Source organism: Balaenoptera ricei, chromosome 14, assembly GCF_028023285.1.
Source record: "Balaenoptera ricei isolate mBalRic1 chromosome 14, mBalRic1.hap2, whole genome shotgun sequence".
Lineage (NCBI taxonomy): Eukaryota > Metazoa > Chordata > Mammalia > Artiodactyla > Balaenopteridae > Balaenoptera > Balaenoptera ricei.
Window position 1 is genome coordinate 10,501,217 of NC_082652.1, and position 12,407 is coordinate 10,513,623.

At 45.0% G+C, this 12,407-nt stretch overlaps 1 protein-coding gene across 1 annotated transcript in view; it reads right to left on the minus strand.

The window, feature by feature from the left end:
* CCDC60 (coiled-coil domain containing 60) overlaps positions 1–3,492 on the minus strand; it is a 173,996-nt gene extending 170,504 nt beyond the window's left edge. The window contains exon 1 of the mRNA XM_059895217.1: positions 3,403–3,492. Within this exon, the coding sequence (XP_059751200.1) occupies positions 3,403–3,492 (90 nt within the window). The remainder of the gene's footprint in view (positions 1–3,402) is intronic.
* Positions 3,493–12,407: the final 8,915 nt, after the last annotated feature.

A 12,407-nucleotide genomic window follows, 5' to 3' on the forward strand; every position in this document is an offset into this window, starting at 1 on the left:
AGGCATGTGGGATCTTCCTGGACCAGGGATCGAACCCGTGTCCCCTGCATTGGCAGGCGGATTCTTAACCACTGTGCCACCAGGGAAGCCCCCTTTTTTTTTTTAAACTATTTTAATTAATTTATTTTTGAGAACCTCCTCTTTTAATCACTAAGCTAGGGTATCACGGAAGCACCCAGTCTAGTTCCCGGCTGTTTCAGGATCTGCCCAAACTAAGGATGCTTCTTTCCTCTCTGCCACCAAGAGACAGAGCTTATGTAAAGGATTCCACACCTTTAGAGTTTTTGCCAAACGCCGTTCCTGCATTTCCATTCTAGAACATGGAGGGGGTGTTCTAAGTGCCCCTCTCTTTTTTAGTCTTTTCTAAAGAAGAAAATGTGGGTCCATGATAATCTACACATGCCCTGCTCCCTCCCTCCCCCATGGCTAATCCCATTAGATTTCTCTTTTGCTTCCTTGGGCAACAAAGGGAAAAGGAACTCCCTAAACAGATTAGGGCACCTGACTTAGGGCAGGCTAGAAGGTTTCCTCAACAAAAGACGTTCAAGCAGGGGATTTGCATACATTATTTATACTCCTTCCATCGAAAAATCTACATGAAGATGCTGTGCAAGGAAGGGTCCCATCATAACATTAGTTATGATAGAGCAACTTCCATCCCCATGAGAAGGAAGATGGCCAGCTTCCGTGGGCTGCAGGACCCTTTGGGGGTCTCCCCACAAGTGTCACCTATTACACCAGCGCACGGGGACTCACAGGAAGTGGCATTATCATGTCGCCCAGCTGGTCTCACCTTCCTCCTCTAGAAGCCAGATCCTTCCTCGGATCACTCCTCACTGGACATTTACCTCGCTGCCTGGCATTTGTTACTCTTTTTATGTGGCATTCCTCTGTTCCCCACCCCTGCCCTGTCCCCAACAAACAACCCTGAAAGCTATCTGAAGCCGGTGAGTATGCCTTACACCTTCCCTTTGCATCCCCCGTGGTGTGTGCTAACCACTATCGCTGTCTGCTTAGCATGGAGAGGCAGGGAGGGCTTGAACTCTCGAGCCAGAGAACTCTTGATTTCAAACCCTTGCTCTGTGCCTTGCTGACTGGGAGTCCTTGGGTAAAGGACCTGTCCTCAGTGGGCCTTGGTATTGCCATCTATCTCATGAGGAGGTGACAGTTCATACCTCCAAGTGTTCTGGATGGTTCTGAAATATCACATGTAAAGACTTGAGCTCAGAACCTGGCACGTGGTGAATATTCAATACATGCCAACCATCATCATTATTATCGCCACTGGTATTAGTGTGTTAAACCAATAAAGCTGCAATTTGTTCTTAGTGTGATTTACACCAGAAGTTGATTCTAATCTCTACATATTTTCTTGTGACTGGCCACGTTCTAGTCAGTCTGCTTTAGATTAATCAACGCTTTACGGTAGTTCTAAAAAGTTGAAATTTCTGAAGGCGTGATACTTCAAATGTGAGCCAGGGACACCCTAAGGGCTTCATTATTTTCTAGACAGTGAGGCAGGGGCAGCAGGATTTCCATGAGTTTTGTGCCTGAGGTCTTGTTTATCTAACAGTTCCCTGGAAGCCTGCTTCCCATCTCTTGACCTCCCGGAGTCCTGCCTATCCTCCTCTCAAGAAAGAAATGATCATTTCAACCTCTGCATCTACCTCCACTTTCCTCAATCTCTCTAACCCAAGATGGAAAACTCTATTGCATGTACTTGGCTACATGACCTCTTCCCTCCCCAGTCTCCCCCCACACTCACCCCACACACAAACACACACGAGTGTGAGTTACCTGTCCTCTGCATTCCCACCACACCCAATGATACATCCCCAGCACATTAATCATCCTGCATTACAATGATCTGTTTCTTATCTCTTTTACTTCCCATCCCAAACAGACACACTACAGATTGTGAAAATCTTTAAGGCAAGTCTCGCTTTTCACAAGAGCAGGTATTTAGCACACAAGAGAAATTCAGTAAGTGTTTGCTAAATGAATGAAACAACCACGTAACGAAAATCTAGGAAGCGCTAACTATGTGTCAGACGCTATTCTCAGGAGTTTTGGACATATCATTGAATGCTCACAGCAATCCCATGAGCAGGTATTATGATATTCCCATTTTACAGACGGCAACACTGAAGCAGAGAAGTTCCGTAACTTGCCCAAGGTCACAGGCCTGCCAAGAGGCAGATCCAAGGTTCAAGCCAGGCTATTTGGGTCCACCGCCCACGTGCTCACACTCGTCGCTGCTTCTGAAATACCTACCTCATTCCTCGTTCCTTCCTTCCTTCCCTTCCCCCACTGCTATGCTGGGAAGTTTGTTCCCAGAGGGGGCTGCTCTGGATAAAACCCACTTCCGGGTAGCTTTTTGAGACAAAAGGAGACACGTGAAGACTGCATCTTGAAGAGTGAGCTCATTAAGAGGGCTGAGCAATGAGGGGTGCAAACAGCTGTGTCAATCCTTAGGAAATATCAACAGAAGCTCAGGAACGCTTTGGACCACCAGGTAAGCACGGGTCAGTTTCTCTTCTGTGCCCTGACTTCCTCCCAGGCCCTCCTTCCTAGGGCAGGACCTTGAGCCACAAGATATGCCACTGTGCGTGGACCACTGTGGGCCAGTAATTGCCTTTGACCCTCTCCCACTGTTCAGCTACCTTGGTCAATTAGTGGTGATATGGGGTTTTGCAGATACAATAAGAAAGACACGCTTAACAAAGACATAACAGGCCTGCCCAGTTGTGATCATTTAAAAACAGAAACAACTTGACTCGGGCACTAAACACATACTGATTTTTCTTCGTCTTTCAAACCAACAACAGTATTTCTTGTCCCATACACACATTATCAAGTGTTAGCATCGCCATGAACAATTTCCGTATCTTACTTAGTCCTCACACTGTTTCTGCCTAGTTGGTGTTCCTGTTCTTGTTTTGCAGACACGAGCGAATAAAGGCTCAGAGATGCTAAGCAATTTATCTAATCTCAATAGCTGCTGAGACGCAAAGTCAGGCTTCAAACCCCGAAGTCTGACACTGTAGTCTCTCCACAAAGAGAGAGGGTGTGCACGTACCCTGAGCCCAGCGGATCTCCGAAAATAATTTCTTCGATGGCAAACCTACAATTCATCTTAATTTTTTCCTGATGTTCTACAGTGTCACTGCCGATTTATTCCATCATTTTGGAATTACTGGCTAATAGGATGGCCCAGCTCCCTGTTCTGGCTGGCGATTTCAGTCTTCACGAGTAACCAACCACTGATAGCAACGGGGATGTTTCCCGACAATTTAATTACACCGTGATTCTTCTTTCCCCCTTTCCCTTGTTGGTCTGGAGGCTAATTCCTATTTTTCGTCTTGAAAACACGACTGCCTTCACGAGAGAAGGGAGACTCACCTGCGTCAGAAGATCTGAGGCATAAAAGGGCCAGAGGGCCCCCGAGGCAGGGGAACTCTGTAGCTTCTTGGTGGCTGGTACCTTGGTCATCTTGGAAATCCTTCAGGCTTCCCTATGCTCCCCAGGGAAGGTGTGTGTGTGTGTTTCTTCCAGAATCTTCTACCTCAGCAGTCACTGGTGTCAGGGGCTCCAGCAATTTCTCCCCGACTCGCAGGTCCTAAAGACACAGACTCCCGACAGGTTTCTGACTGGGGAGGAATGGGAAAGCAAGTCTTCTGGGTTTCCCTCCAACAGGATAAGGAAGTCCCGGCAGGTTGAAACCAGGCAAGCCTGGACTTACTTTTTAGACAGTCACAAACTTTTATGAGTTTTTCCCCGTTTGGAAAGGGGATACCTTTGTCTTCTAGAAACAAAAATAAAATATGAACTAAAAAAATAAAACTCCATTGACAAAGTCTGAGGGGGGCCCATGGAGGGGCCCGCAGACATCCACCCCGAGGCTGCGCGCCCGCGGAGAGGGAGCGAAAGCCGCGGCTAAGTGCAAAGCCGGGGGCCCACTCGGTCGCCTGGCAACGGCACGCCCCGTGGAGGGGTTCCTCATTGGCTGGGATTGGTGGGGGCGGGGTCGCGAACTCGCCCAAGCCGTTGGGTCCGTGACTGGGAGCGGGCGGCTGGCCAGAGAGCCACGTTCTCCAAACTCTGGTTTCTCCTCTCAGGCCTGAGGACCTTGACCCTTTGTCTCCGTCTAACTACAAGCGACTCCTTCCTTCCTAACTACCCTGTCCTGCCATAGCCCGCCAGTGATTTCTTGTGCCTTGGGGTGGGTAGATCAATGTGGGCCTTTAGCCCCGCAATTACTTTAACCTGAGATTTCTCTCCTTTATCCACGTGACAAACACACCTACTCATCCTTCAAATCCCTCATACACACACACATATACACACACATATACATACACACATAAATGTATACATACATACGTCTATGTGTGCATGACAAGTGCTTGGAATGTGCTAGATACTGTGCTAAGTGTCTTACATATATTAACTCAGTCCTCACAGCATGTCGTTAAGGTAGGTATTTCCTTACCCTCTTTTACAGACTAGGAAACTGAGGCACAGAGAGATTGACATCTTTAAGGTCACACAGAAAGTGTGTGAACTGGAATTCAAAGCCAGACCTGTTTGAGTCTAAAATCCAACCTCTTAATCACTTAGCCTCATGACCCTGGATAAGATGCCTAATGTGGCTGAAGCTTGGCTTCCATTTCTTTCAAATGGGGAAAAACAACTTTACCACAGGTGTCAAGGATTAAAACAGATCATTATGTAAAGGCTGAGCACATGAGGAGTCCTAGTTAAGTGGCAACTATTATTATTAGGTCCTGACACCACATTCCCAGGAAGAATTAGTCATTTTTGCAGTGCAGTGTTCATTTCACAGCAGATATTAATACTAATATTTATTGATCACACGCTCTGTGCCAGGTGCTCTACTGAGCGCTTTACATTAACTCATTTAATCCTTCCAGTAGCCCTACGGGGAAGGTTCCAGCTTGCAGATTGATTGCACATGTTCTGATTTACACGCTTTATCCTTGGCATTATTTCACACTGGTTCAATCTGACTCTTCTTTTATTTCTAACCCTTGAGCTGCTGAGGATTATGATGTCACCACAGCCGCACGATGACCTCACCTTCTCTTTAGAAGGCCTTGCTGCAAGATGACCCTCCAGAGAGTACAAAATGCCCAGCCACACAGCTCCAGATGCTGATGCTTAGAAGTCGTTATTTTCCTGCCATTGTCCGAAGACTGAGTCTGACCTTTCTTTTTACAGGAGGAAGTTTTGGTCTTCCTGCTTCCTTTGTGGGCAGCATTAAGCCATCAGCAAGCACTTTCAGAAGGATGCAGGTAAACTGAATTGTGTTCAGAAGATGGGGCTGGGGATGAGAGGGGATGAGGAAAACAAGATAGAATGAGAAATGTTCAGCCCCGAGCAGAACAAAGGGCTGTCTTCATACGGCTTTGAGGGACAGGCTTGGCAAAGAAGAGCTCAATTAGTTTTGTCTGAGCCCAAAGAATAGGAAGAAGGTTTCGGCTCGATATGAGGAAATACACGGCAGAACACTGTTTTGAAAGGCATGAGTCCTGGAGTCTGGCTGGCTTGGCCACGGAGCAGCCTCAATGATCGTCTCATAGGTCTATGATGAAACCAAATGGGTAAGTCATGTGAAGAACAATGCCTAGCAAAAAGGAAGTGCACAATTAATGTTAGCTCTTATTTCTTTTGTTATTAACACCCACCTGTCAGAGCCATGCAAGAACTGGAAATAGAAAGGGCTCTGGAATAGAAAAGACCTGTGTTCAAATCCTGGCTGTGTCATTTACTGGTAATGAGATCTTGGTCAAGTCATTTCACCTCTGCAAGCCTCAATTTCATCATGTACTATATATAAATAGTAATGGTGATGCCCACTTTGTACAGTTGGGAGGACTAAGTGAAATGATGAATGTATAGAGCCTAGTATCCAGCAAGGGCTCAAGGCATGCTATCAGTAGTTCCCTTTTCGGTTCGTGAATGGGTATGTTCCATAGAGAGAGAATGAGCTCCCCAGCACTAGAGGTATTCAACCCAATAAGGTCACATTCTAAGGTCCTGGGGGTTAAGACTTCAACATGTGAATTTGTGGGGAGACACAAATCAACCTATAACACTGAGCTGCCTCAAACTAAAAGCTCACACAGTGTTGGATAGATGTTGCTGTGTTTCCCTCAAAACTGTAAAATCTTCCTATCTCCTCCTGTGAATTTTCTGTGGCACCCTGGGTGCCTCGGTGCACAGTTTGAGAACCACAGGGCTCCAGGCCTGTTTTCTTTGAGCTGAGCGACCTTTTTATGCAAGAAGTTAACACCCACATGAGTAGACATAAAAATAACGTCTAATGGGAGTTTGTTAATACCTTGCCTCCTGGCCCCTAAGGTAGGACATCTCTGGAGCATGTTCTATAGTCCCCCAGAGGTCCCCTTCAGGACTGCCTTGGGGCAGCCCCATTGCCTGTGGCAGTTGCCTGTTCACCAAGCACCCAGCATTAGCTTCTCCCCTTTTCCTGTTTCGCTTTCCCACTCCCCTTCTGGTACTGCCTGGATGGCCTCCCAAATATATCCAAATTCTTGTTCCGAGGTCTGCTTCTGGGGAACCCAAGCTAGGTCAGTGTTGACTGGGATAACCAGGAGGTCAGACTAAGTCAGGTCTGGAAATCTTCTCTCTTCCTCATCTCATGACCTGGACTTGCTACCTTCTTGGGTCCTCTTGCCCCATAATCGCCTTCTTACCTCTGCTCTCATGGATACATCTCTAGGAGTTTCTGGATATTCTCTGCATCCCTTAAACACGGAGAGGCCAATGTGTTTTCAGATATGCAAATATATCCCCCAACAGTGAAATATCTGACAATTCAGATATGAAGTGATTGTCTAAATCTTAATCCCTGGTTGATTTATGCAAAATAGTAACTGAAAGACGTGAAGCGACGGGTGTTCTCTCCTCCCAATTCACCAAAAAGAAAGGCATCTGAAGGGATTAAAAATAGATGTATCAAGTAGAAGAAAAATTTTGGAATGTGTCGGACGCCAGCTGGGGTAGCCAAAGTGAAATCTCCAAATCTGCTAAACACTTGAATTTCAGTCAGTACTACATACATCTGACATTAAAAACCTATTCGAAAAATCATCATTTTCTGAATATCTTTAATATACTTGTCTGTGTTGCATCTAGCACCCAGAGGACTCCTTCTGAGTATTTTTACTGAAATGTCAGCACTGGATTTACAAATTATGGGGCCCAGGGCAAAAGTAAAACTTGGGGCTCCTGTGACACCTGGTAGCTGGCAATCTATTCATGAATTGCTGCCAGGATGAAATATTGCTGGATAACATGTATTTGCACTACATCCCTGATTCCTGTACTTCATTAGGTTAAAGAAGGATGACTGCCTGCCACATGGCCCCTTGGGGGCTCTATGGACCAACCCCATCCCTACCCTATTCTCCAAATTACACCCCAGGGGGAGGGTGGTGAATTTGAATCTTTGTAAACAAAGAGAAGAAAATGCAATGTTAACCTCTCTTTCCTCCCCTGTCTCTTTACTTTGGTCCACCAGACCCAGCAGCAGGGGACGTGGTATGGTTTGTAGGAATATTCTTCGTGAATTTCCCCCACTGGAGATCTAGGATGTGGCGGAAGCTACCTCCATAGATAAAGCTTTTCATTCCTACACTCTTCAGCGCACCACCTGCTGGGCTGCAGGACAGATTGGAATAAGGGGGTTATGAATCCCGTTTTACCAAGATAGAAATTGAAGCTCTTGGCATCTAGTACTTTGTTAGCGGTGTAGGTTGCCTGAGAATCCAGGTTTTATGATTCCAAATTCAGCAGCCTATTTCAGCACTCTGCCACAGTGGCTTCATGCTTCAAGGTGTGTGTGTGTGTTCACACAGCAGGACAACCTAGGGTTATCTCTGCAAGGCCCGCCAAAACAAGGGATTTCCAAGCCACCTGGAAGGTTTTAATTTCTCTAGCCTTCTGGGGGAAACCTTTCCTTTAACATCCACATAAGATATCTCCATGGGCACAGGGAGAGAGATAAATCAGGAATTTGGGAGTAGCATATACACACTACTATATATAAAATAGATAAACAACAAAGACCTACTGTATAGCATAAGGAACTATACTCAATATTTTGTAATAACCTACATGGGAAAAGAATCTGAAAAAGAATATGTATATATATGTGTATATATACATACACACATATATATGAATCACTTTGCTGTACACCTGAAATTAACTTAACATTGTATATCGACTACACTTCAATAATAATTATAAGAAAAAAAAAACACCAAAAAAAAAGGACATCTCCAACACCCACCCACCCCCATCCCAGGTAGGAAAACACTCCCCTGCCAGGTAGTCCCAAGATTTCCAAGTAGCTCCCATTTCCTGTTCAGCACGCACTCCATCCTGCTTCCTACCTGTATGGGTAGAACTGGGTGTCCCCCACACCCATGAGATATATTCAAGTCCTAAACCCTGGGAGCCTGTGAATGTGACCTTATTTGGAATAAGAGTCTTTGCAGAAATAATCAAGTTACAAAGAGGTCATACTGGATTAGGATGGGCCCTAATCCTTTCTTACAAGAAGAGTAATGTTTGGACATAGAGACAGAAGACACACAAGGAGAAATGTAATAGGGAATAACAAATCTGACTCCATATTAGATCTGTTTCTTTTACTTTAACCTTTGTATTCTAGTGCTCTTGCTACAAGTTAATCACTAAAGGGATGTTGCCTTAAAGTAACATAATGGCCCATCTCAGAGAACCCTGCCCCCATGCCTCAATGTAAAACTAAAATATCTTTGTTCAGCTCACAGGAAACAACCTGACCCAGCCCACCTGTGAATGGCTGCAGGGATGAAGAAATTAACACATCCCCTCCTGAGTCTGGCAGAAACCAGGAGATATTTGCAACAATTTATGGCCTTTTTACTCTACCTTCTCACCTCCCCCCTCTTTGTCCTATAAAAGAAACTAGCATCCAGAGCCTGGAAAGAAGGTTCTCTAGGACATTAGTCCAACATCTTCTCAGACCCCCAGCTTTCCAAATAAAGTCAGGATTCCTTGCCCCAACACCTCATCTCCCAACTTATTGGCCTGTTGTGTGCTGAGCAGAACAAGCTTGGACTCAGTAACAGGCGGCCAGGTGACAACAGAGGCAGAGAATGGGGTGACGTGTCTACAAGCCAAGGAAGGCTGCGGACTGCCAGCCATATCCAGAGAGGCAAGGAAAGACCTTCCCCTCCAGCCTTCAGTGGGAGCACGTCTTTGCCAATGTCTTGATTTTGGACTTCTAGTTCCAGAACTGTGAGAGAATAAATTTCTGTTGTTTTAATCCACCCATTTCATGGTAATTTGTTACAGCAGCTCCGGGAAACAAATACACCACCCATTTTGCTTCAGCTTCATTTTCCTGTTGGCCCCAGTTTATTTATACCCTCAAAATGCTACTTTCCTAAACCTGTGTATAGTAGCCTTTTACTAAAGGTTTCAAATGGTAGAAGAAGACTGCACAGCTGTGCAGACTCAGTGACTTACAATTAAATATTAGGCATCACTGAATTTTCAGTTAAATAAAAATAAAGTTCCCAGGTGATTCTAACACATAGGTAGGGTAGGAACCCCTGCCATACCTCCTGTTTGTAAGCTGCCTTTTCAAACATAAGAAAATGTAAACATCCTCCCATTTCTATAGATGTGTTTTTTAAAACATGTTTTTTTTAAATGAGTGCTTGCTAAAATAGAGCTCCAGCCTGTGGCTGTCCAAAAGTTTGTCCAACCAATTCCTTATCCTTGGACAGGGAACAGTCCGTTTCTGTCCTGGATGTACAATCGGGTAGTTTCATGCGAATAGGATGATGTCTTGTTGATTGCAGAGACTTGAGATCAACGTTAGCTGATCATCCACACCTCATTATGAGGGCCTGGTGCCAAGACACATAACCAAGACCTCATGTAGTAGACATTTGCCACTTTTGCCTGTCCAGAACGCACACTTCCAGCGGGGAACGGTCCTGCCCTACTCTGCTCACAGGACTCTTGTTAGGGTCACAGGAACGAGCTTATCACCTGTGCCTGGGCAATAATCCCATTTTCCCCTGAATACAGCCTCAGCCTCCCTGGACTCCCAGCTTTATCTCCTCCATGTAGTGACTGCCATTCTGTTTCCCTGTGCTGCACTCTGGAAACCCTCTCCAGTCAGCAAACCCAGGCAATTACAGGACTCACCTTGTTTTTCGTTTCCGGTCTCTCAGAGGTTACTATCCTTTATCGCCTGATGTCTAAAGTCTTAAAAACCGTTGTTTTATATTTATTGTCTGACTTTTTTAGTGTTTTCAGGCAGAAGGGTGCATTCGACTCCTGTTACTCCATCTTAGCCAAAAAGTATATGACTGTATAGTGCAATAGTTGAAGTTAAGGACTCAACGGATAGATTTAACATCATATCAGACAAAAGAGAATAGAGATTATCTCTGGAGAGGAGCTGGGAATGGTGACCGGGAGTGGGACCCAGGGAGGCTCTATGCTGTTGATAATATTCTACCTGTTGATCAGGGTGGTGATTCTCTGATTATGTTCACTTTGTGAACATTAAATGCTGTACATTATGAATTGTGTATTTTTCTGTATGTATGCTATACTTCAATAAATAAGTTTATTTTAAAATACATTAAAACTTCAACAATAAAACAAATTTTCAACACTTGTGTGTTGTTTTTTTTTGCCCGTGCCATGCAGCATGTGGGATCTTAGTTCCCCGGCCAGAGATTGAACCGGCACCCCCTACATTGGAAGCATGGAGTCTTAACCACTTGACCACCATGGAAGTCCCTTCAACACTTGTTATTGAAGGCAGATCTTAAGAGTCACACCAGCATCCAATATGCTATGGGCTTCGGGAGTCAGAGCTAGTTTCAAATCCTGGGTCTACATTTACTATCTATGTCACCTGGAGTCCTATCATCACCTCTACAAACCCCAGTTTCCTCTACTCATAAGTAATGGTAATACTTATAGGGTGGATATGAGGACCACATGAGATATTTTATGTAAAAATATTCCAGGCACATAGTAGGTTGTAAATAAATGTTAGTTTCAACTCAAATATCTATTAATAGGGAATTGGTTAAATAAAATATGTTACATTCTTACAATGGAATATTAATCAGTTGGTAAAAAAAGAAAAATGAGGTCATGCTATATGTATTTCTATGAGATGATCCAGATGTTAGGGTCCCAGGAAGACAGAGGTGACATAGTCAAAGGGGGATAATAGAGGAGAGTTTAATTAAGGGGTTACTGCCAAAGGTGTAGCAAAGTTAGCAGAAACCAACAGGGGACTGTGCAGTAATTCAAAGCTGGCAACAGGGGGGAGCTGCTATCAACGCTAGACCTGAAGGGACAAAGGGGGGGAGCAGTTAGCAGAATGGGAAGAACCTGTAGAAGACGGCTGTCCAACAACAAAGCTGTAGCCTTCTGAAGAGGGAAGCAACCAACCATAGCAACCTGGCATAGAGGGAGCAGAAAGGATAACTACCCAAAGGTCACATTCCTCCTGCCTTCGTATCTGTGGTAGGTGCCTCCAATCTACAGATGGGCCCCCAGCTGGCAAGACCCAACTAGATGCTACAGGACAAGGGGCCCACTGGTGCAATTCATATAGGTCAGCTTCCAGAAGGACAGAGCACTGTGGAAAAGAGTGGAAAATGGATTGGGCAGAAGTTGTGCAAATAGAAAACATTATTCACAAGCTTCAAGTTGTATTAAGTTTGTTTGTTTTTTTTTAAGGGGAGGGAAACGAGTATATCATATGTTAACTTTTTATTAGAGAGAGAGAGAGATTGGAATGATACACAAGAAATTGTACCAGTGGTCACCTTGAAGTGGGGGAACAATAGCATGTGGGAGGGATTAGGTGTGGGAGGGTGTGTGAGTCAGAGCCCAGCAGGACACATATGGCAGACTCAAGGCAATATGAAGACAGTTTATTTACAAAGGGACCATTTACACAGGTGTAGGTGTAATGGAACATAGGAGATAGTGCAGTAACCGAGAGCTAGGATCAATGAAACTGTGGCCATTTCTAAGGGACAAGGGGAAGGAATGGTTACCAGCTCCTTGAAGGAGAGAGATCAGATTGGGAAGGCTTCCCTGAGAGGAGCAATGACCTGTAGTTGAGGGATACAAGCAGTCTGAGGCAACCTTGCAGGAAGGGTGTCCTAAACACATGCTGCTACTTTCCTCTGATCTCCTGCCAGTGCCGCCCATGGGCTCAACCCACCTAGAAGCCAGAGGGCATGAGAGCCTGTTGGTGCCATAGAAGTGGATCTGGAGGGGTAAGCAGAAGATGTCTAGTGTAAAGCATAACTTACTTTACACTA